General features: G+C 48.0%; 1 protein-coding gene across 1 annotated transcript in view; it reads right to left on the reverse strand.

Moving 5' to 3' along the window:
• The window catches only part of LOC142468757 (talin-1-like), a gene marked incomplete at both ends in the record, with an annotated part of 229,739 nt that overhangs the window by 100,858 nt on the left and 104,278 nt on the right, over window positions 1-24,603 (reverse strand). The window contains 2 exons of the mRNA XM_075575267.1: window positions 15,875-15,976; window positions 17,333-17,482. Coding sequence (XP_075431382.1) covers window positions 15,875-15,976; window positions 17,333-17,482 — 252 coding nt within the window. The remainder of the gene's footprint in view (window positions 1-15,874; window positions 15,977-17,332; window positions 17,483-24,603) is intronic.

The following is a 24,603-nucleotide window of genomic DNA, read 5'->3' on the forward strand; positions in this document are numbered from 1 at the left end:
AATGCAGTGGGTGAGTTAGGCTGAGGTTAGATCAGTAGTAGAGATTGCAGTGGGTGTGTTAGGCTGAGGTTAGGTCAGTAGTAGAGATTGCAGTGGGTGTGTTAGGCTGAGGTTAGGTCAGTGATATAGATTGCAGTGGGTGTGTTAGGCTGAGGTTAGGTCAGTGATAGAGATTGCAGTGGGTGTGTTAGGCTGAGGTTAGGTCAGTAATAGAGATTGCAGTGGGTGTGTTAGGCTGAGGTTAGGTCAGTAGTAGAGATTGCAGTGGGTGTGTTAGGCTGAGGTTAGGTCAGTAATAGAGATTGCAGTGGGTGTGTTAGGCTGAGGTTAGGTCAGTGATAGAGATTGCAGTGGGTGTGTTAGGCTGAGGTTAGGTCAGTGATAGAGATTGCAGTGGGTGTGTTAGGCTGAGGTTAGGCCAGTGATAGAGATTGCAGTGGGTGTGTTAGGCTGAGGTTAAGTCAGTAGTAGAGATTGCAGTGGGTGTGTTAGGCTGAGGTTAGGTCAGTAATAGAGATTGCAGTGGGTGTGTAAGGCTGAGGTTAGGTCAGTAATAGAGATTGCAGTGGGTGTGTTAGGCTGAGGTTAGGTCAGTGATAGAGATTGCAGTGGGTGAGTTAGGCTGAGGTTAGGTCAGTAATAGAGATTGCAGTGGGTGTGTTAGGCTGAGGTTAGGTCAGTAATAGAGATTGCAGTGGGTGTGTTAGGCTGAGGTTAGGTCAGTAGTAGAGATTGCAGTGGGTGTGTTAGGCTGAGGATAGGTCAGTAGTAGAGATTGCAGTGGGTGTGTTAGGCTGAGGTTAGGTCAGTGATAGAGATTGCAGTGGGTGTGTTAGGCTGAGGTTAGGTCAGTGATAGAGATTGCAGTGGGTGTGTTAGGCTGAGGTTAGGTCAGTGATATAGATTGCAGTGGGTGTGTTAGGCTGAGGTTAGGTCAGTAGTAGAGATTGCAGTGGGTGTGTTAGGCTGAGGATAGGTCAGTAGTAGAGATTGCAGTGGGTGTGTTAGGCTGAGGTTAGGTCAGTGATAGAGATTGCAGTGGGTGTGTTAGGCTGAGGTTAGGTCAGTAGTAGAGATTGCAGTGGGTGTGTAAGGCTGAGGTTAGGTCAGTAATAGAGATTGCAGTGGGTGTGTTAGGCTGAGGTTAGGTCAGTGATAGAGATTGCAGTGGGTGTGTTAGGCTGAGGTTAGGTCAGTAGTAGAGATTGCAGTGGGTGAGTTAGGCTGGGGTTAGGTCAGTAGTAGAGATTGCAGTGGGTGTGTTAGGCTGAGGTTAGGTCAGTGATAGAGATTGCAGTGGGTGTGTTAGGCTGAGGTTAGGTCAGTGATAGAGATTGCAGTGGGTGTGTTAGGCTGAGGTTAGGTCAGTAATAGAGATTGCAGTGGGTGTGTTAGGCTGAGGTTAGGCCAGTGATAGAGATTGCAGTGGGTGTGTTAGGCTGAGGTTAGGTCAGTAGTAGAGATTGCAGTGGGTGTGTTAGGCTGAGGTTAGGTCAGTGATAGAGATTGCAGTGGGTGTGTAAGGCTGAGGTTAGGTCAGTAATAGAGATTGCAGTGGGTGTGTTAGGCTGAGGTTAGGTCAGTGATAGAGATTGCAGTGGGTGTGTTAGGCTGAGGTTAGGTCAGTAGTAGAGATTGCAGTGGGTGAGTTAGGCTGGGGTTAGGTCAGTAGTAGAGATTGCAGTGGGTGTGTTAGGCTGAGGTTAGGTCAGTGATAGAGATTGCAGTGGGTGTGTTAGGCTGAGGTTAGGTCAGTGATAGAGATTGCAGTGGGTGTGTTAGGCTGAGGTTAGGTCAGTAATAGAGATTGCAGTGGGTGTGTTAGGCTGAGGTTAGGCCAGTGATAGAGATTGCAGTGGGTGTGTTAGGCTGAGGTTAGGTCAGTAGTAGAGATTGCAGTGGGTGTGTTAGGCTGAGGTTAGGTCAGTGATAGAGATTGCAGTGGGTGTGTTAGGCTGAGGTTAGGTCAGTAATAGAGATTGCAGTGGGTGTGTTAGGCTGAGGTTAGGTCAGTGATAGAGATTGCAGTGGGTGTGTTAGGCTGAGGTTAGGTCAGTAGAAGAGATTGCAGTGGGTGAGTTAGGCTGAGGTTAGGTCAGTAATAGAGATTGCAGTGGGTGTGTTAGGCTGAGGTTAGGTCAGTAGTAGGGATTGCAGTGGGTGTGTTAGGCTGAGGTTAGGTCAGTGATAGAGATTGCAGTGGGTGTGTTAGGCTGAGGTTAGGTCAGTAATAGAGATTGCAGTGGGTGTGTTAGGCTGAGGTTAGGTCAGTAATAGAGATTGCAGTGGGTGTGTTAGGCTGAGGTTAGGTCAGTAATAGAAATTGCAGTGGGTGAGTTAGGCTGGGGTTAGGTCAGTAGTAGAGATTGCAGTGGGTGAGTTAGGCTGAGGTTAGGTCAGTAATAGAGATTGCAGTGGGTGTGTTAGGCTGAGGTTAGGTCAGTAATAGAGATTGCAGTGGGTGTGTTAGGCTGAGGTTAGGTCAGTAGTAGAGATTGCAGTGGGTGTGTTAGGCTGAGGTTAGGTCAGTAGTAGGGATTGCAGTGGGTGTGTTAGGCTGAGGTTAGGTCAGTGATAGAGATTGCAGTGGGTGTGTTAGGCTGAGGTTAGGTCAGTAATAGAGATTGCAGTGGGTGTGTTAGGCTGAGGTTAGGTCAGTAATAGAGATTGCAGTGGGTGTGTTAGGCTGAGGTTAGGTCAGTGATAGAGATTGCAGTGGGTGTGTTAGGCTGAGGTTAGGTCAGTAATAGAGATTGCAGTGGGTGTGTTAGGCTGAGGTTAGGTCAGTAGTAGAGATTGCAGTGGGTGTGTTAGGCTGAGGTTAGGTCAGTAGTAGGGATTGCAGTGGGTGTGTTAGGCTGAGGTTAGGTCAGTGATAGAGATTGCAGTGGGTGTGTTAGGCTGAGGTTAGGTCAGTAGTAGAGATTGCAGTGGGTGAGTTAGGCTGAGGTTAGGTCAGTGATAGAGATTGCAGTGGGTGTGTTAGGCTGAGGTTAGGTCAGTAATAGAGATTGCAGTGGGTGTGTTAGGCTGAGGTTAGGTCAGTAATAGAGATTGCAGTGGGTGTGTTAGGCTGAGGTTAGGTCAGTGATAGAGATTGCAGTGGGTGTGTTAGGCTGAGGTTAGGTCAGTAATAGAGATTGCAGTGGGTGTGTTAGGCTGAGGTTAGGTCAGTAGTAGAGATTGCAGTGGGTGTGTTAGGCTGAGGTTAGATCAGTGATAGAGATTGCAGTGGGTGTGTTAGGCTGAGGTTAGGTCAGTGATAGAGATTGCAGTGGGTGTGTTAGGCTGAGGTTAGGTCAGTAATAGAGATTGCAGTGGGTGTGTTAGGCTGAGGTTAGGTCAGTGATAGAGATTGCAGTGGGTGTGTTAGGCTGAGGTTAGGTCAGTAGTAGAGATTGCAGTGGGTGTGTTAGGCTGAGGTTAGGTCAGTGATAGAGATTGCAGTGGGTGTGTTAGGCTGAGGTTAGGTCAGTGATAGAGATTGCAGTGGGTGTGTTAGGCTGAGGTTAGGTCAGTGATAGAGATTGCAGTGGGTGTGTTAGGCTGAGGTTAGGTCAGTAGTAGAGATTGCAGTGGGTGTGTTAGGCTGAGGATAGGTCAGTAGTAGAGATTGCAGTGGGTGTGTTAGGCTGAGGTTAGGTCAGTGATAGAGATTGCAGTGGGTGTGTTAGGCTGAGGTTAGGTCAGTGATAGAGATTGCAGTGGGTGTGTTAGGCTGAGGTTAGGTCAGTGATAGAGATTGCAGTGGGTGTGTTAGGCTGAGGTTAGGTCAGTGATAGAGATTGCAGTGGGTGTGTTAGGCTGAGGTTAGGTCAGTGATAGAGATTGCAGTGGGTGTGTTAGGCTGAGGTTAGGTCAGTAGTAGAGATTGCAGTGGGTGTGTTAGGCTGAGGTTAGGTCAGTGATAGAGATTGCAGTGGGTGTGTTAGGCTGAGGTTAGGTCAGTAGTAGAGATTGCAGTGGGTGTGTTAGGCTGAGGTTAGGTCAGTGATAGAGATTGCAGTGGGTGAGTTAGGCTGAGGTTAGGTCAGTGATAGAGATTGCAGTGGGTGTGTTAGGCTGAGGTTAGGTCAGTAGTAGAGATTGCAGTGGGTGTGTTAGGCTGAGGTTAGGTCAGTGATAGAGATTGCAGTGGGTGTGTTAGGCTGAGGTTAGGTCAGTAATAGAGATTGCAGTGGGTGTGTTAGGCTGAGGTTAGGTCAGTGATAGAGATTGCAGTGGGTGTGTTAGGCTGAGGTTAGGTCAGTGATAGAGATTGCAGTGGGTGTGTTAGGCTGAGGTTAGGTCAGTAATAGAGATTGCAGTGGGTGTGTTAGGCTGAGGTTAGGTCAGTGATAGAGATTGCAGTGGTGTGTTAGGCTGAGGTTAGGTCAGTAGTAGAGATTGCAGTGGGTGTGTTAGGCTGAGGTTAGGTCAGTAATAGAGATTGCAGTGGGTGTGTTAGGCTGAGGTTAGGTCAGTGATAGAGATTGCAGTGGGTGTGTTAGGCTGAGGTTAGGTCAGTGATAGAGATTGCAGTGGGTGTGTTAGGCTGAGGTTAGGTCAGTGATAGAGATTGCAGTGGGTGTGTTAGGCTGAGGTTAGGTCAGTAGTAGAGATTGCAGTGGGTGTGTTAGGCTGAGGTTAGGTCAGTAGTAGAGATTGCAGTGGGTGTGTTAGGCTGAGGTTAGGTCAGTAATAGAGATTGCAGTGGGTGTGTTAGGCTGAGGTTAGGTCAGTGATAGAGATTGCAGTGGGTGTGTTAGGCTGAGGTTAGGTCAGTGATAGAGATTGCAGTGGGTGTGTTAGGCTGAGGTTAGGTCAGTGATAGAGATTGCAGTGGGTGTGTTAGGCTGAGGTTAGGTCAGTAGTAGAGATTGCAGTGGGTGTGTTAGGCTGAGGTTAGGTCAGTAATAGAGATTGCAGTGGGTGTGTTAGGCTGAGGTTAGGTCAGTGATAGAGATTGCAGTGGGTGTGTTAGGCTGAGGTTAGGTCAGTAATAGAGATTGCAGTGGGTGTGTTAGGCTGAGGTTAGGTCAGTAATAGAGATTGCAGTGGGTGTGTTAGGCTGAGGTTAGGTCAGTAATAGAGATTGCAGTGGGTGTGTTAGGCTGAGGTTAGGTCAGTGATAGAGATTGCAGTGGGTGTGTTAGGCTGAGGTTAGGTCAGTGATAGAGATTGCAGTGGGTGAGTTAGGCTGAGGTGAGATCAGTAGTAGAGATTGCAGTGGGTGTGTTAGGCTGAGGTTAGGTCAGTAATAGAGATTGCAGTGGGTGTGTTAGGCTGAGGTTAGGTCAGTAGTAGAGATTGCAGTGGGTGTGTTAGGCTGAGGTTAGGCCAGTGATAGAGATTGCAGTGGGTGTGTTAGGCTGAGGTTAGGTCAGTGATAGAGATTGCAGTGGGTGTGTTAGGCTGAGGTTAGGTCAGTAGTAGGGATTGCAGTGGGTGTGTTAGGCTGAGGTTAGGTCAGTAGTAGAGATTGCAGTGGGTGTGTTAGGCTGAGGTTAGGTCAGTAGTAGAGATTGCAGTGGGTGTGTTAGGCTGAGGTTAGGTCAGTGATAGAGATTGCAGTGGGTGTGTTAGGCTGAGGTTAGGTCAGTGATAGAGATTGCAGTGGGTGTGTTAGGCTGAGGTTAGGTCAGTGATAGAGATTGCAGTGGGTGTGTTAGGCTGAGGTTAGGTCAGTAATAGAGATTGCAGTGGGTGTGTTAGGCTGAGGTTAGGTCAGTAGTAGAGATTGCAGTGGGTGTGTTAGGCTGAGGTTAGGTCAGTAGTAGAGATTGCAGTGGGTGTGTTAGGCTGAGGTTAGGTCAGTAATAGAGATTGCAGTGGGTGTGTTAGGCTGAGGTTAGGTCAGTGATAGAGATTGCAGTGGGTGTGTTAGGCTGAGGTTAGGTCAGTGATAGAGATTGCAGTGGGTGTGTTAGGCTGAGGTTAGGTCAGTGATAGAGATTGCAGCGGGTGTGTTAGGCTGAGGTTAGGTCAGTAGTAGAGATTGCAGTGGGTGTGTTAGGCTGAGGTTAGGTCAGTAGTAGGGATTGCAGTGGGTGTGTTAGGCTGAGGTTAGGTCAGTAGTAGAGATTGCAGTGGGTGTGTTAGGCTGAGGTTAGGTCAGTAGGACAGATGTGCAAATGTTTCCAAAAGTGGTTCTCAAATGTTTGCTTTACATATTCCGTAAATCTCAAGTGTAAGCTCTTCGGGGCAGGGATTTCCTTTCCTATTGTCTGATTTTGCTGCACTTATTGTATAATTATAATTCCTGTACTGTATTCTTTGTGAAGCGCTGAGTACACTTTTGGCGCTATATAAATAAAGACATACAATACAAAATACTCACAAAATTTCACCGTGCTTAAAACGAGCACAAAATCAGCCATTTCCACTGAGAATTTGTGTTTTTTCTGAGCCTGAGGGAGACCTATGCACCAGAGACCCCACTGAATGTGTACTTCCCAGCAGAGACCCCACTGAATGTGTACTTCCCAGCAGAGACCCCACTGAATGTGTACTTCCCAGCAGAGACCCCACTGAATGTGTACTTCCCAGCAGAGACCCCACTGAATGTGTACTTCCCAGCACGGTCCTGTATACCTCACATCTCCCAGGTGTGGCCTCAGGTATCTCCACGTGGAGTGTAAGTGACTATTGGGAGGGTTAGAAGTCGTCGGGCGCTCTCTATAAGTACGATTCTTGCGTAAATTCAAATGAGGACACTAAATATTTGTCACAGAAAAAATATGCAAATTTCCGGCGGTTTGCGAACTTGTGCCCGGGATTTGCAGATGTCCAGTCAGGAGAGAGGCGGATTAGAGGGGGCCTCCGGGTTCACGCTCATATAAGAAGGGTTAGGACTGACCCGGCTGCTCCTAGATAAGCGCATTAGGTTCACATCATGGTGGGTTAAGAATGCAGATATTATTTACGGAGGATGAAAATGTCGGATTGCGAGATGGAGATTACAGCCGCAGATCTGCGTATTAGTCGGGAGGGGGCGTGGCTATTACAGGAGGGGCGTGGCTATTACAGGAGGGGCGTGGCTATTACAAGATGGAGATTACAGCTGCAGATCTGCGTATTAGTCGGGATTGGAATTCTCATGCTGACATCAGTTAGGAAGAAAAGTTTTGGGATTGTTTTAGACAAGATTGTGGAGATTAGCTGCGTTAGGCTGCGGCCACGCTGCCGCTGAGCGCGCTCATGCTTGGAGAGCAGTGATGTCACCAGCGCGCCAAGCGTGAGCGATCGGTGTCCTGCAACATTAATTAGAGCAGGAGTGGAGGGGCGTGGCTATTACGGGAGGGGGCGTGGCTATTACGGGAGGGGGCGTGGCTATTACGGGAGGGGGCGTGGCTATTACGGGAGGGGGCGTGGCTATTACGGGAGGGGGCGTGGCTATTACGGGAGGGTGCGTGGCTATTACGGGAGGGGGCGTGGCTATTACGAGAGGGGGCGTGGCTATTATGGGAGGGAGCGTGGCTATTACGGGAGGGGGCGTGGCTATTACGGGAGGGGCGTGGCTATTACGGGAGGGGCGTGGCTATTACGGGAGGGGGTGTGGCTATTATGGGAGGGGGCGTGGCTATTACGGGAGGGGCCGTGGCTATTACGGGAGTGGGCGTGGCTATTACGGGAGGGGCGTGGCTATTACGGGAGGGGCGTGGCTATTACGGGAGGGGGCGTGGCTAATACAGGAGGGGTATGGTTATTACGTGAGGGGGCGTGGCTATTACGGGAGGGGGCGTGGCTATTACGGGAGGGGCGTGTCAGTGGCGATGTTCGCCTTGTGATAAAACGGTACGTCACTGTTACCTAGCCCTGAGCGGCCTTGTGATAAAACGGTACGTCACTGTTACCTAGCCCTGAGCGGCCTTGTGATAAAACGGTACGTCACTGTTACCTAGCCCTGACCGACCTTGTGATAAAACGGTACGTCACTGTTACCTAGCCCTGACCAACCTTGTGATAAAACGGTACGTCACTGTTACCTAGCCCTGACCGACCTTGTGATAAAACGGTACGTCACTGTTACCTAGCCCTGACCGACCTTGTGATAAAACGGTACGTCACTGTTACCTAGCCCTGAGCGGCCTTGTGATAAAACGGTACGTCACTGTTACCTAGCCCTGAGCGACCTTGTGATAAAACGGTACGTTACTGTTACCTAGCCCTGAGCGGCCTTGTGATAAAACGGTACGTCACTGTTACCTAGCCCTGAGTGACCTTGTGATAAAACGGTACGTCACTGTTACCTAGCCCTGAGCGACCTTGTGATAAAACGGTACGTCACTGTTACCTAGCCCTGAGCGGCCTTGTGATAAAACGGTACGTCACTGTTACCTAGCCCTGACCGGCCTTGTGATAAAACGGTACGTCACTGTTACCTAGCCCTGACCGACCTTGTGATAAAACGGTACGTCACTGTTACCTAGCCCTGACCGACCGTGTGATAAAACGGTACGTCACTGTTACCTAGCCCTGAGCGACCTTGTGATAAAACGGTACGTCACTGTTACCTAGCCCTGAGCGACCTTGTGATAAAACGGTACGTCACTGTTACCTAGCCCTGACCGACCTTGTGATAAAACGGTACGTCACTGTTACCTAGCCCTGAGCGGCCTTGTGATAAAACGGTACGTTACTGTTACCTAGCCCTGAGCGGCCTTGTGATAAAACGGTACGTCACTGTTACCTAGCCCTGAGCGGCCTTGTGATAAAACGGTACGTCACTGTTACCCTTAGGCCCTGACCGACCTTGTGATAAAACGGTACGTCACTGTTACCTAGCCCTGAGCGGCCTTGTGATAAAACGGTACGTTACTGTTACCTAGCCCTGAGCGGCCTTGTGATAAAACGGTACGTCACTGTTACCTAGCCCTGAGTGACCTTGTGATAAAACGGTACGTCACTGTTACCTAGCCCTGAGCGGCCTTGTGATAAAACGGTACGTCACTGTTACCTAGCCCTGAGCGACCTTGTGATAAAACGGTACGTTACTGTTACCTAGCCCTGACCGACCTTGTGATAAAACGGTACGTCACTGTTACCTAGCCCTGAGCGGCCTTGTGATAAAACGGTACGTCACTGTTACCTAGCCCTGAGCGGCCTTGTGATAAAACGGTACATCACTGTTACCTAGCCCTGAGCGACCTTGTGATAAAACGGTACGTCACTGTTACCTAGCCCTGAGCGACCTTGTGATAAAACGGTACGTCACTGTTACCTAGCCCTGAGCGACCTTGTGATAAAACGGTACGTCACTGTTACCTAGCCCTGACCGACCTTGTGATAAAACGGTACGTCACTGTTACCTAGCCCTGAGCGACCTTGTGATAAAACGGTACGTCACTGTTACCTAGCCCTGACCGACCTTGTGATAAAACGGTACGTCACTGTTACCTAGCCCTGAGCGGCCTTGTGATAAAACGGTACGTCACTGTTACCTAGCCCTGAGCGGCCTTGTGATAAAACGGTACGTCACTGTTACCCTTAGGCCCTGAGCAGCCTTGTGATAAAACGGTACGTCACTGTTACCTAGCCCTGACCGACCTTGTGATAAAACGGTACGTCACTGTTACCCTTAGGCCCTGAGCGGACTCTAGGAGAACATTTCCTTGTTCTACCATGAACAACACACATTACAGACCGTCATACCAATTAGATCTGGTTCTGAGAGAGACTACTTAGGATAGTGATTCAATTAGGGATTTTGTGTTGGTCAGTCCACCAATATTTTATTATTACTATACTAATAAAGTTTTATTTGTAATTATCTCATCATTACCCCAGCTGGGAGTGCTACACTAGGGGCATTCTTTCTCCACTCCTATGTTCTTTCATAGGGTTCTCTTGACGACCTATTACCAGTCCCAGCAGCCCACTTTATTTAGACAGTAGCAAGAGTTCCTTTGTTCCCTCAGTCCCCTTCCCTTTTCAAACCTAACTATGCGTGGGTTGACATGTTATGTTTGGGTGAAGGACTGGTGACAAGTGGAAAGAGATGCTAAGTACTGTATGTATCGTTTGAAGTCAGGCTACATTTGGGATGAGTTGTTTACTTGGGTTGAGGGGTTAGGTTACGTTTTATTTTATTTATTTATCAAATGTGTTACCAGGAAGTAATACATTGAGAGTTACCGCTCATTTTCAAATATATCCTGGGCAAGATGAGAAGTTTATTAGGTTGGGGTCAGGTTATGCTTGGGATGAGATGTTTATAGGGTTGGGATCAGGTTATGTTTGGGATGAGATGTTTATAGGGTTGGGGTCAGGTTATGTTTGGGATGAGATGTTTATTAGGTTGGGATCAGGTTATGTTTGGTTTGAGATGTTTATTAGGTTGGGGTTATGTTTGGTTTGAGATGTTTATTAGGTTGGGATTAGGTTATGTTTGGGATGAGATGTTTATAGGGTTGGGGTCAGGTTATGTTTGGGATGATATGTTTATTAGGTGTGTGTGTGTGTCTGTCAAGTGAAACACACTATATGAACAACTTTAAAATAGTAAATTCTCCCGTAATTTAAAGTAAAAGTACTGTAAATTCAGCATACAAACAGAAATTACAACTCCTCTCCATTTCAGCCTTCCCCCTTGCTCTTGTACCCGCCCCTCTGCCTTCCGTCACTCCCCTTGTAGCTAGAGACGTCTCCCAAACTCAAATTACAACTTTCGCTTGGGCTACGGAGACAGGAGACGTCATCCGTAGCCGGCACTATAAGCGCAGCCTAAGATATCAGACTTGTAATGGGATTTTCATGTGAGTTCCATTTGTATGGAGGGGACTCTGTGATTTAATCAGCGGAGGTTCCTGCAGATAAAGGGGTACTGAGACACAGGCTGGGGGCGTTGAGGGGTTACAGACATTTGGCGAGTGTGAAAGAGTGGACAATCAGGTTTGCTCTGATTGGCCAGCAGCCCCATCCATGTTAAAGGATAGCCACAGAGGGGTGTATAAGGAACACTGCTGGTCAGAGCAGGAGTTGGTTATTGTGGCAGAGAAGACCCCCTGCGGCCGTGCGCTCCCCCTTATGTGACGATGATCACAGTAACTGCAAAGAGGTGGTGTTACCACACCTCCACTAATATAGAGAAAGTTTATTTACAGAATTAAACAAAAGACAATTAAAACCAAACCCCAATGCTAACTATGTTTGACAATCTAGGTAGGTCAATGGTCCTACCAAAAAATATAGTCGTGGCTCACAACTCTGATATTGCGCCTGTATATACCCGATAAGATGTATATACATACAGTACTACTAATAGCTACCTATCATGAACGAAAGTGCGCTTATAATAAAAGTGATAAAACTAACTACATGTGAAATAAGTGTAGGACTATTAGGGTAATGTGACTAAATAAATGATGTAGCTAGTCTTAGGCTTTGGTCCCGCTGCGTCCGGCGGCGCACACGGCCGCGTGCGCGTTCCTCACCAGCAGGGGTATCCTCCCGAGCCGGTCCCAGTCCCCCCTCGCTGCACGGCTCACAACGCGCTGTGACGCGTCAGCCGCCAGGGGATGCAAGAAAATGGAGATCCCGAGCGGTGACGCGTCACGTGGTGCGCTGATGAGCCTATCAGCGGCGGGGGCGGGAGCTGTCAGAGAGCTACCTCCACAAGGTAGGGGGTGGTGTGTGTGTGTGTGTATCAGCGTGAGGGCATTTGTGGGGGAAGGGGGAGGCAGCGGGAGCTGCTTACCTTCCAGCAGCCCGCAGCAGCTCCCTCCTGCAGCCCAGGAGACCGAGTCCGTGGAGGTCCCTCCGCTCAAACCACGGCCGCCGCTCCCGCTCCCTACAGACCGCAGATAGCGGTGTGTGCCTCTCAGCGCGCTGCCTGCATGCAGTGCGGGCTGACTGAGGGAGCGGGGCTGCAGCCTTACTTGTATGTACTGACTGCTTGCCAGCTCGATCAGTGTCTGTGCATATAATGCGGCACTCTGTCTGTTATGCAGTACTTTGAACAGAGGAGGTGTAGCTCCCTCTTGTGGTCGATCAGATTATATTATGCATATGGGGAGAGATAGCTGATATATATATATATATATACACAGCCAGTACTCTCATACTCTCGATGCAAGTATATATCTGAATCCCATATTTAGTGCTGGCATATTTAATCAGTTTCCATGTGGGGTATAGATATCGCGTTTTGCCAAATAGGATGTGTTATATCATCTCCTTATAGTGACTGATGGCCGCACTCAGCTCTTTCCCAGCCGTTAGAAACATAACCCACCGGAGTAAGGAGGGGGGGGGGGGGTGCAGGAGAGTAAGCAAATGCCTATCCACAGAGAAGATGTTTGGTAAAGGCGTGTCATGGGAGAGGGGGTTTGGCCCGGGATTAAAGGGGTTACACCCCATTTGGCCACCCCCTGCTCTCACTTGGGAAGCAAGGGGTTAACTGGACTGCGGTCCAGTAATGTGTTTTTACCCTGCTTCAGAATCCAAATGTATATTCCCCTGTAATAATGTATTGTTTCTGTTCCAGTGTTTGCACCAACACATACACTGGGATTGATGCGGGAGGGAAAGGGTTAAGGTTAACTTAGTGTTTATAGCCCTTTGTTTCAGGTTCCCGCCTTTTCAGGCTCCAGTTTGCAGCCTCTCATAGGTCGCCATTGCAGCTCCATTCATTTCAATGGCGGATCTATCGGTTTTGGACCTGTTTCCAGCGACGACCAGCAGGTGGCGTCCGAGAGGAGGAGCGGCAGTTTCCCATTGTAAGTCAATGGGCTCATTGACTTCAATGGAGATTCCTCGACGGCGATCTCCAGGAAAAGGTTGGCAGCCATCCAAACCGCAAAACCGCAGAAGCGGATACTTTGTCTTTGAAAAGAGCTTTATCACTTGGTTCAAGTTCAATGACAATTGGCGTGGGAATCTCAGGTTCTAGGGCACCCAGAAATAAAATTATTTTTGCCCCTAGCCCCTAGGAACACCCACACACGACCCCCATCGGGTCCGGGAATGAGGGACCCCCGTAAGGGGTCGCACTCAGGAAGCGGGTCCCGCCATTGACTTTAATGGCGGAGCGGAGGCCCATTGAATCCAATGGCGGCGCTGGCCCATGCATTGTCTATGGCGGCGCCGGCCATTGATTCCAATGGGGAAAAGCCGCGTGGCGTTAAAACGGCTAAGTTCAAAAATGCAAAAGTGTAAATCCATATCTCCGGTTCTGGAAGGACCAGAGGGCTGGGATTTGGGTGGCATGTAGCCAAGGTTCCGGCATGAATGCATGGCCATTGCCAGCCCTCTCCGAACAACCAGACAGAGTGTGGGCAAATGTAAAGTTTGGTGAATTTCCCCATAGCTGTCAACGGCGGCGTTTTCCCATTGAAAGGCTATGGCGGCGGAGCCCGTTGATTTCAATGGGGAAAGAGCGAAAAGCAGAGATTCATTTTTAAAGTGAAGAATCCTGTATTTAAAAAGTGTTTTAAACTGCATTTGGGTATCTCCGGTTCTGGGGGTCGCAGGGGGCTGAAACTTGGCCCCAATAGAGAGTTACTTCCGGCATGAAGAACTGGCAAGTATCAGCCCACTGGGCCCAACAGAACCGAGTATTGTGATATGTGTAGATATTAAACTATGAATTGTATTTTGGGTCTAGTATGAAAACTCAGAGCCCATCTGCTATGTTAATAGGTCAGGATGGCAGACAAATGGTCAGTCATAAAACTCCTGATCAAAGACTCCCCCAGCCTGCTCGTGTATGCAAGCACAACAAAGGGCAGGACATGGGGACTGGAGATTAAGTGTGGTAATTCACACCTCAGACAAAGGGCATCCTGGGCCAATCTAGACTTGAAGGCGCCAGGTTAGTGGGAGCGGGACTGAGGAAATAAGCCCCCTGTTTAGAATATTACCCACCCAGTGGGCGGGTGTTAAGGTGCCCCTCAGGTGAGGTGGCAATGAGAGATTGGGTGCAGGTAATTGTCCTCCAATGGCCTACACTCAATAATAAGGTATTGACTGGAAACTGCATATAAACCAGTGTCCAGCTTATACTCAGTTGTCTACGTGTATTTTCGTGATGTCTACATATGAACCTGTATTATGGAAGAAATGGCCCATCCTGTATCCTGATGGCTTTCTTGTCCAAATCCTTTAAGTAAGTGTATATTTTGCCTGTTATTTGTATATCTTGTGTGTTCACCTTTTTCAAGGAATAAATTATATTTTATCATATCTAGTCGTGTTCAGTTCATCCCAGGTATTTTTGGTGTATATTATATCTTGTCACAAGCTACCGTGACAATGCGCATGAATAACGAAGTGTCAAACATAGCGCTATGAAGCAGATGACCCATGGGTAGTGATGACGTCACGGTCATCTGCCTCATAGCGCTATGTTTGACACTTCTTTTCTTAGTTAGTTATCCCACAGGGAGAGAGACACTCTGGGAAGGAGTGTGAAGAGGATCGGAGAGTGTCTCAGAGACTCTCTGAGAGACAGAGAGTTTGGGTCATTCTGTAAAGTAGTTTGATCTTGACAGTGACCAGCTGGAGATACAGGTCAGAGGCTCTGCTGTGTGATCAGCACTCTGAGATCCTGGACGAGAAGCGGACAGGAAAAGCCTTCTAGAAGCAGGCCCTGCACCTAGCGAGGCGAGAGTCTACTCCCCAGGCCCCTGCACCTAGCGAGGCTAGAGTCTCCTCCCCATGCCCCTGCACCTAGCGAGGTGAGATTCTGCTCCCCAGGCCCTTGCACCAAACGAGGCTAGAGACTCCTCCCCAGGCCCCTGCACCCAGCGAGGCTAGAGACTACTCCCCAGGCCCCTGCACCTAGCGAGGCGAGAGTCTCCTCCCCAGGCCCCTGCACCTAGCGAGGCGAGAGTCTCCTCCCCAGGCCCCTGCACCCAGCGAGGCTAGAGTCTCCTCCCCAGGCCCCTGCACCTAGCGAGGCGAGAGTCTGCTCCCCAGGCCCCTGCACCAAACGAGGCTAGAGACTCCTCCCCAGGCCCCTGCACCCAGCGAGGCTAGAGACTACTCCCCAGGCCCCTGCACCTAGCGAGGCGAGAGTCTCCTCCCCAGGCCCCTGCACCTAGCGAGGCGAGAGTCTCCTCCCCAGGCCCCTGCACCCAGCGAGGCTAGAGTCTCCTCCCCAGGCCCCTGCACCTAGCGAGGCGAGAGTCTGCTCCCCAGGCCCCTGCACCCAGCGAGGCGAGAGTCTCCTCCCCAGGCCCCTGCACCCAGCGAGGCGAGAGTCTCCTCCACAGGCCCCTGCACCTAGCGAGGCGAGAGTCTCCTCCCCAGGCCCCTGCACCCAGCGAGGCTAGAGTCTCCTCCCCAGGCCCCTGCACCTAGCGAGGCTAGAGACTGCTCCCCAGGCCCCTGCACCTAGCGAGGCGAGAGTCTCCTCTCCAGGCCCCTGCACCTAGCGAGGCGAGAGTCTGCTCCCCAGGCCCCTGCACCCAGCGAGGCTAGAGACTACTCCCCAGGCCTCTAGTTGGTATAGTATCTAGTTTGTACATCTTTGTTTGTCTGCTGGCGTGCCAGAATAAACCTAATTTTATTCAATAACCTTGTCCTGTCTGGTGCCGCGGATCCCGCTGGTTTCGGTGTAAAAGTACTGGTCTCCTGTGACAGGATGTTTATTAGGTTGCTGTCAGGTTATGTTTGGGATGAGATGTTTGGGATGAGATGTTTTTTAGGATAAGGAGGGGTATGTTTTTTAGGATAAGGAGGGGTATGTTTTTTAGGATAAGGAGGGGTATGTTTTTTAGGATAAGGAGGGGTATGTTTGGGATAAGGAGGGGCATGTTTGGGATAAGGAGGGGCATGTTTGGGATAAGGAGGGGCATGTTTGGGATAAGGAGGGGCATGTTTGGGATAAGGAGGGGCATGTTTGGGATAAGGAGGGGCATGTTTGGGATAAAGACGAGGGATAGACACGCACCATCTCCTGCACGGTCACTGCAATGGCCTTGGCCGTCTTCACCATGGTGGTCTGATAATCCACAAAGGATCCCTCGGGCTCTGCTCCAGACTCCTCGTCAAGCTGCAAGAGGAGAAGATATGAGATAAGGGGTGTGGCGAAAATGGGGGTAATCAGCGCATTAATAAAGGCAGTCGGCTCGGCTAGATACCCCTATTTCGTATTGGGGATGAAGGGGTTAGTATTATTTGCTGTTCCCCTGTACCATTGTCCCCTATATGCATTGTTGTCCCCTTTTTGCAGGCTAGTCACTACCTGCAGTGCTGAATAACAGGAGCCGTTCCATTAAGACTGCTAATTTAGGAACGGAGTGAGCCAGCACCCTGATTTTTGGTGTGCCGCCTCAGTGTAACCCCCCAAATACACACATATTAAAAATATTACTGTGTCATAAGGGAAACATATATTTTTGATGAAGTGCCTTTCTGGTGCAGTTTTAAAATGTACCAGCAGAATGCTATTTTTTTTCTGCCTGCCTTTGTAATGCATTAAGGAACAAATGTTATGCATAGATGAAAGACCCCAGATTCTTAAAGTGTCACTTAATAAGAATGTTTTTGAGTAGCAGGTCCTGTTACTCATCCTAGATATTTCACACCTTGGGACCAAACTCCAGACATTGCGTCCCCAGAAATGAGTGGCCCCTTTTTACTTAGCAGTGCTACCAAGCTGCTTACTGAGCATGCTCAGACTTACCTGGGCTGGCTGTAGGATTTGCCCATGTGACCTGGCAGGTTCTGATAGGAGGAAGATAATTCCTTGCCAATGGGATGAGGCTAATGTAACACTTCACAGGCCCTTGTCCTTAAAAAGGCCTGTACCCCTTATTCCTGTGCTGTTGTTGCTGTTGCTACCTGATTTCTTCAAGCGGATAAGACCCAAGTACAGCGGCTACGATTCCAGAACGCAAGGGGTTAAAAACATCGCAACAAGGAAACTTGCCCTGCTTCAGGATTTCGTTAGCCCTGGGGATTCCAGCAAATCCCAGAGAACCAGAAAAGACTTTGCCCATTCACAGAAGGATTGGACTGGCAATTTGTGCCCTTGCAAAAGGACTACATTTTAAAAGACAATCTTCTGGTGCTTTGCCCCTTTCTGGACATTATCCTCTGTTTCTCTACCCGTGAGTGTAATTATTAAGTTTATTCTGCAGTTGTCGTGTGTTTGCCTATCAAGGGAATAAATCTCAGTTTATTTTGCTCAACCTGTTCTGCTCAATCAGGATTCACGGAATATAAATTTGTTATTAAGCGCGTCTCCCGTCACAAGGGGTCTGTAACAAGCTCGGGGTATGGGATAAGGGGTCTGTAACAAGCTCGGGGTATGAGATAAGGGGTCTGTAACAAGCTCGGGGTATGAGATAAGGGGTCTGTAACAAGCTCGGGGATCCAGATGGCTCAGAGCGCATACTGAACAAACCTGGTTGATGGCGTGTGTGATGGAATCCACCATCCCACCCACTGCTCCTGCTGCACTCGCGGCCTCATTCAGAGTACCGGTCAGATCATCAACAGCCTCGTGCATCATCTGAGACGCTTCGTCCAAAGCCTCGTGCGTGTGCGCAGCAACCTGTAACACAGCAACATGTTAAATACCGGACACACACACACACACACACACACACACACACACACACACACACACACACACACACAGGTATGTAACTATGTAACACAGGCATACCCCGCATTAACGTACATAATGGGACCGGAGCATGTATGTAACTATGTAACTACAGGCATACCCCGCATTAACGTACGCAATGGGACCAGCACATGTATGCAACTATGTAACACAGGCATACCCCGTATTAACGTACGCAATGGGACCCGAGCATGTATGTAACTATGTAACACAGGCATACCCTGCATTAACGTACGTAATGGGACCGGAGCATGTATGTAACTATGTAACACAGGCATACCCCACATTAACGTACACAATGGGACCGGTGCATGTATGTAACTATGTAACACAGGCATACCCCGCATTAACGTACGCAATGGGACCGGAGCATGTATGTAACTATGTAACACAGGCATACCCCACATTAACGTACGCAATGGGACCGGCACATGTATGCAACTATGTAACACAGGCATACCCCATATTAACGTACGCAATGGGACCAGCACATGTATGTAACTATGTAACACAGGCATACCCCGTATTAACGTACGCAATGGGACCAGCACATGTATGTAACTATGTAACACAGGCATACCACGCATTAATGTACGCAATGGGACCAGCACATGTATGTAACTATGTAACACAGGCATACCCCACATTAACGTACGCAATGGGACCGGAGCATGTATGTAACTATGTAACACAGGCATACCCCGCATTAACGTACGCAATGGGACCGGAGCATGTATGTAACTATGTAAGACAGGCATACCCCGCATTAATGTACGCAATGGGACCGGAGCATGTATGTAACTATGTAACACAGGCATACCCCGCATTAACGTACGCAATGGGACCGGAGCATGTATGTAAATATGTAACACAGGCATACCCCGCATTAACGTACGCAATGGGACCGGAGCATGTATGTAAATATGTAACACAGGCATACCCCGCATTAACGTACGCAATGGGACCGGAGCATGTATGTAACTATGTAACACAGGCATACCCCGCATTAACGTACGCAATGGGACCGGAGCGTGTATGTAACACAGGCATACCCCGCATTAACGTACGCAATGGGACCGGAGCATGTATGTAACACAGGCATACCCCGCATTAACGTACGCAATGGGACCGGAGCCTGTATGTAACTATGTAACACAGGCATACCCCGCATTAACGTACGCAATGGGACCGGAGCATGTATGTAACTATGTAACACAGGCATACCCCGCATTAACGTACGCAATGGGACCGGATCATGTATGTAACTATGTAACACAGGCATACCACGCATTAATGTATGCAATGGGACCAGCACAAGTATGTAACTATGTAACACAGGCATACCCCGCATTAACGTACGCAATGGGACCGGAGCATGTATGTAACTATGTAACACAGGCATACCCCGCATTAATGTATGCAATGGGACCGGAGCACGTATGTAACTATGTAACACAGGCATACCCCGCATTAACGTATGCAATGGGACCGGAGCATGTATGTAACTATGTAACACAGGCATACCCCGCATTAACGTACGCAATGGGACCGGAGCATGTATGTAACTATGTAACACAGGCATACCCCGCATTAACGTACGCAATGGGACCGGAGCATGTATGTAACTATGTAACACAGGCATACCCCGCATTAACGTATGCAATGGGACCGGAGCACGTATGTAACTATGTAATACAGGCATACCCCGCATTAACGTATGCAATGGGACCGGAGCATGTATGTAACTATGTAACACAGGCACACCCCGCATTAACGTACGCAATGGGACCGGCGCATGTATGTAACTATGTAACACAGGCATATCCCGCATTAACGTACGCAATGGGACCGGCACATGTATGTAACTATGTAACACAGGCATAACCCGCATTAATGTACGCAATGGGACCGGAGCACATATGTAACTATGTAACACAGGCATACCCCGCATTAACGTACGCAATGGGACCGGCGCATGTATGTAACTATGTAACACAGGCATATCCCGCATTAACGTACGCAATGGGACCGGCACATGTACGTAACTATGTAACACAGGCATAACCCGCATTAACGTACGCAATGGGACCGGAGCACGTATGTAACTATGTAACACAGGCATACCCCGCATTAACGTACGCAATGGGACCGGCGCATGTATGTAACTATGTAACACAGGCATATCCCGCATTAACGTACGCAATGGGACCGGCACATGTATGTAACTATGTAACACAGGCATAACCCGCATTAACGTACGCAATGGGACCGGAGCATGTATGTAACTATGTAACACAGGCATATCCCGCATTAACGTACGCAATGGGACCGGCACATGTATGTAACTATGTAACACAGGCATACCCCGCATTAACGTACGCAATGGGACCGGAGCATGTATGTAACTATGTAACACAGGCATACCCCGCATTAACGTACGCAATGGGACTGGAGCATGTATGTAACTATGTAACACAGGCATAACCCGCATTAACGTACGCAATGGGACCGGAGCATGTATGTAACTATGTAACACAGGCATATCCCGCATTAACGTACGCAATGGGACCGGCACATGTATGTAACTATGTAACACAGGCATACCCCGCATTAACGTACGCAATGGGACCGGAGCATGTATGTAACTATGTGGGCATCAACCAGGATTGGGAACTCAAACATTTCCTGGTTGGTTAACGCTGTTGAGGGGGGTGTTTAGGGTGTATTCCATCGTACTGTATTATATATTATAATTGTCTGTTTATGATCACTAGATAATTATTGTACATTGATTGTATATTTATCAATTGTTAGGATAGATACTTAGCATATGAATACATTTATTATCCCTGTGCATAGTATGACTCCTATTCCTCGCAGCTCATTGGGGTTTTAGTTATGTATTTGCATTTATATGAGTTCTTTCATAAGTGTTCTGTAATAAGTGTTCTAATAAGGGTCAGACACCTTTAACTCCTCCATCATTGTCATCTTTATTATACATTTTTTCTCAAATTTGTCATCTATTAGCATCGTTGTTTTTAATCCCTGTTTTTAGTCAGTTCTTTCATATTGTTTTTTTTTGTATTCACTGTGTTTTATATTTTGCATCAGGCACCTCTTATGTACGTCTGATGACGGAGTATGATATAATATCTATAGCCATTAGTCCGCAGGTGAGAAGGGGAGTATTCTGCCCCTGTGATCTTGTGGCCAATCAGGTTGTGTTACCGTCTATATAAGAGAGGTCTTATGCTTAGGGAACTCACTCTTTGATAAAGTCCAAACCCGGACAAAACGCGCCAGAGTGTCTTCTTGCTGATGTTCACTTTGTTCATTCAATAAAGTTTTTTATTTTTTGTAATGCGTTTGGCTGATTGGAGGAGCTGTGACCGCCGCGTCACTTTCATTTTTTTCTCTTTTTCTCTCTCTACCTTGCTCGTTACACACGGCTGGAGCACGCCGACACCACCAAGCAGCTGGCAACCGCGCTGCTCATCTATCAGCAACACAGGCAGATCACGCAGATATTTCGTGAGTACTGACCGCTGATTTAAACACCGTAGGACACAGGGTGCAGGTGAGGTTTATAACCGGATTATATGGACTTACCTTTGGGCATTTCTCTGGACGTGCCCCTCTGTACTTCTACCGACGTCATTGCCCCCCACCCTGTATTAGTTCTAACACGGATGAAGTTTTACTGGCTTTTATAGCAATATCTTATGATAAAGTGGTGTCTTTCTCCCGTTACTATGAACTGATATATCCACAGCCTTGGTTTTAGTAGCCCCAGGTATAGAAGGGGGTCACTCCCCAATACTTCTTTATTGTAACTATGTAACACAGGCATACCCCGCATTAACGTACGCAATGGGACCGGCACATGTATGTAACTATGTAACACAGGCATACCCCGCATTAACGTACGCAATGGGACCGGAGCGTGTATGTAACTATGTAACACAGGCATACCCCGCATTAACGTACGCAATGGGACCGGAGCGTGTATGTAACTATGTAACACAGGCATACCCCACATTAACGTACGCAATGTGACCGGAGCATGTATGTAACTATGTAACACAGGCATACCCCGCATTAACGTACGCAATGGGACCGGAGCGTGTATGTAACTATGTAACACAGGCATACCCCGCATTAACGTACGCAATGGGACCGGAGCGTGTATGTAACTATGTAACACAGGCATACCCCACATTAACGTACGCAATGTGACCGGAGCATGTATGTAACTATGTAACTACAGGCATACCCCGTATTAACGTACACAATGTATGTAAAGCAAAAATGTACTTAAAGTGAAGCACTACCTTTTCCCCCTTATCGATGCATGTACTGTTCTGCAAACGTCATATACGTGCATAACTGATGTAAATAACGCATGTGTAACCAAAATAAATACAGTAGGCTTTATTGAGAGAAAATCTTCCATGTCCGCTGGTTTTTCTTACTGTGGCTGGCAGATGTGAAATGGATGAACGGAAAATGATGTAAAAATGATGTAGGAAGGATGAAGGAAGGATGAAGGAGAGGGCATATCTTCTACTGTACGGTATTGTCACTGTATTTCCTAAGTCGAGTCATCAAGAGCTAGACGCTTTCTCCCGGGTGAAGTGGATGGACAACTTGAAGTAGAAATAATAGCCGGAGTAGGGCTTGGGGCTGCTGTCGATGCTCGAGGTGGACTTTCAGTAGATGTTGATGGTCTGGGAGATTGACTGGCTGCTGCTGACCTTTTAGGAAAGTAGGTGTGTAAGGAGGTTTGAAGTGTAGCTCTTTTCTCTGTAGATTTCTTTGTAACAGGCATAGCCCCCCGAAATTATTGCATTGACTTTGGAACTTCTTTCAAAGTCCCTGTCATGCTTTTCAAAAAAAGCCATGGCGCTATCAGGATGACGGAAAGCTTCAAAGAGAATGTTGAAGTTAGGTCTTCAGGCTGCTCGATGGTCTCAACCTCATCCTGCACATCATCTTCCTCTCTCTCCTCTTCAAGTTCCAGAAGATCTTCATTGCCGAGGGGCTCAGAATGGGACGCCAGAAGTTCAGCAACATCTTCTGCCTTCACTTCCAGCTCTAACGGCCCTGCCATCTCTACAATATTTTCTGTAACAGTATCTTCAGAATCAGAATCTTCAAAGCCTTCAAAATCATCACCTAAGTGTGGGCATAAGTTTTTCCAGCCCCTTTCATTGTTGTTTCCTTTATGTCTTTCCAAGCATCTCTTACAGTTTTGATGCAATCCAAGATATTGCAGCTTTTCCAGAATTTCTTTAGGACTTCTTGCCCTGTTCCCTCGTCACTGTCTATTGCAGCAATACACTTACTGAATGTTCTTTTTAAGTAGCTCAACTTGAAAGTGGCTATGACACATTGATCCATGGGCTGCAGTAGTGAGGTGGTATTCGGTGGTAGGAATTCCACTCGAATGTTAGGGTTCAGCTCATTTAACGATCGAGGGTGGCCAGGAGCATTGTCTACAAGGAGCAAAATTCTTAAAGGGATATTGTTGCCCCTGATTTCACCTAAGGTACAAAAGCAGGTGTCAAACCAGTCTTCGAAAAGGGCTGCAGTCACCCATGCTTTTCTATTAGACCTCCAATGCACTGGAAGTCTACTTTTAACATAGTTCTTTAAAGCTCTAGGGTTTTGCCAACGATAAATTAGCATAGACTTGAGCTTTAAGGTACCAGAAGCATTACCACCAAACAGAAGGGTAGCCGTCCTCATAAATTATTTTGGCAACGTCACATGGATAGCTTCCTGCAGCCTCAGTATCTGCCTGCAGATCCTTGCATGTTACTCTGAGGTTCTTTGCGACTCCTGGAGTAATTACTGGCTTGTTCTTGGAGAGATGTTGGTAGGACGGCCGCTCCTGGGAAGAGTGACTGTGGTTTTGAACTTTCTCCATTTGTCTGATAGTGGATTGGTGAAGCCCCAAATCCTTATAAATGGTTTTGTAACCCTTTCTAGACTGATAAGCATCAATACATTTTGATAAAGCTCCACGGAGCGAAACATGTCAATGTCATTTTCTCCCGTTTTTCGCTGCAAATAAATATTTTTATTTTTCACCCTCCGCACTGACTCTTATGAGTGGAGCAGCGTTTTTTGGCTTTATGCCAACTTCTCTCCCTGATACTGCTTATTCCCAGCGCTTTGCACACCAGAGACTACACCCGGCAAGTGAAGACTCCTGTTTCAGGTAACTAACACCAGGAGAGGACATTCTTTCATCTGTGAGTACTTCTCAATTTATTGGATTGTCTTGACACTAGGAGGTTGCCCTTGGATATTGGGGCATTCAATGCTTGTTGCTTATTACACTCTGCACTGAGTGGGATCCTCCAGAAGATTAATACACTAGCATGGACTTATCGTAGACTGTCTGAGGGTGTACTCTGTATTGCATTCATTGAATTATTTGAGGGAACACAAGTAGGGGATTGGGGAATGATTACTTTCCCATGAGGGGGATTGGGTGGGTATGTTGGAGATAGGCTTCCAAACCCTATATACATCCCCCCCAGGCTATCCCCATTGCCTTTCGTTTTTCATTCTACCATGTGAGCGGAATTCCATCACGCTGCTAATAACGCACAAGAGCAGCAGCACATTCCTGGAACACAAAGAGTCTTATTACACCGGAACCAAGAACAGAACTCTGCGTCAGGACTCTGTGAGTGCTGGGGGTTATCTGATTAACCCCAACGGACCAGAAAAGACTTTGCACATTCACAGAAGGGTTGGGCTGGCAATTTATGCCCTTGCAAAAGGACTACATTTTAAAAGACAATCTTCTGGTGCTTTGCCCCTTTCTGGACATTATCCCCTGTTCCTATACCAGTAAGTGCAATTATTAAGTGTATTCTGCAGTTGTTGTCGGGTGTTTGCCTCTCAAGGGAATAAATCTCAGTTTATTTTGCTCAACTTGTTCTGCTCAATAAGGATCCACGAAATATAAATTTGTTAATAAGTGCGTCCATTGTGACAGGCGGTTATCATCGAAAAACTACAGTATGTAA

The sequence above is a fragment of the Ascaphus truei genome, chromosome 1 (genome assembly GCF_040206685.1).
Source record: "Ascaphus truei isolate aAscTru1 chromosome 1, aAscTru1.hap1, whole genome shotgun sequence".
In the NCBI taxonomy this organism is placed as follows: Eukaryota; Metazoa; Chordata; class Amphibia; order Anura; family Ascaphidae; genus Ascaphus; species Ascaphus truei.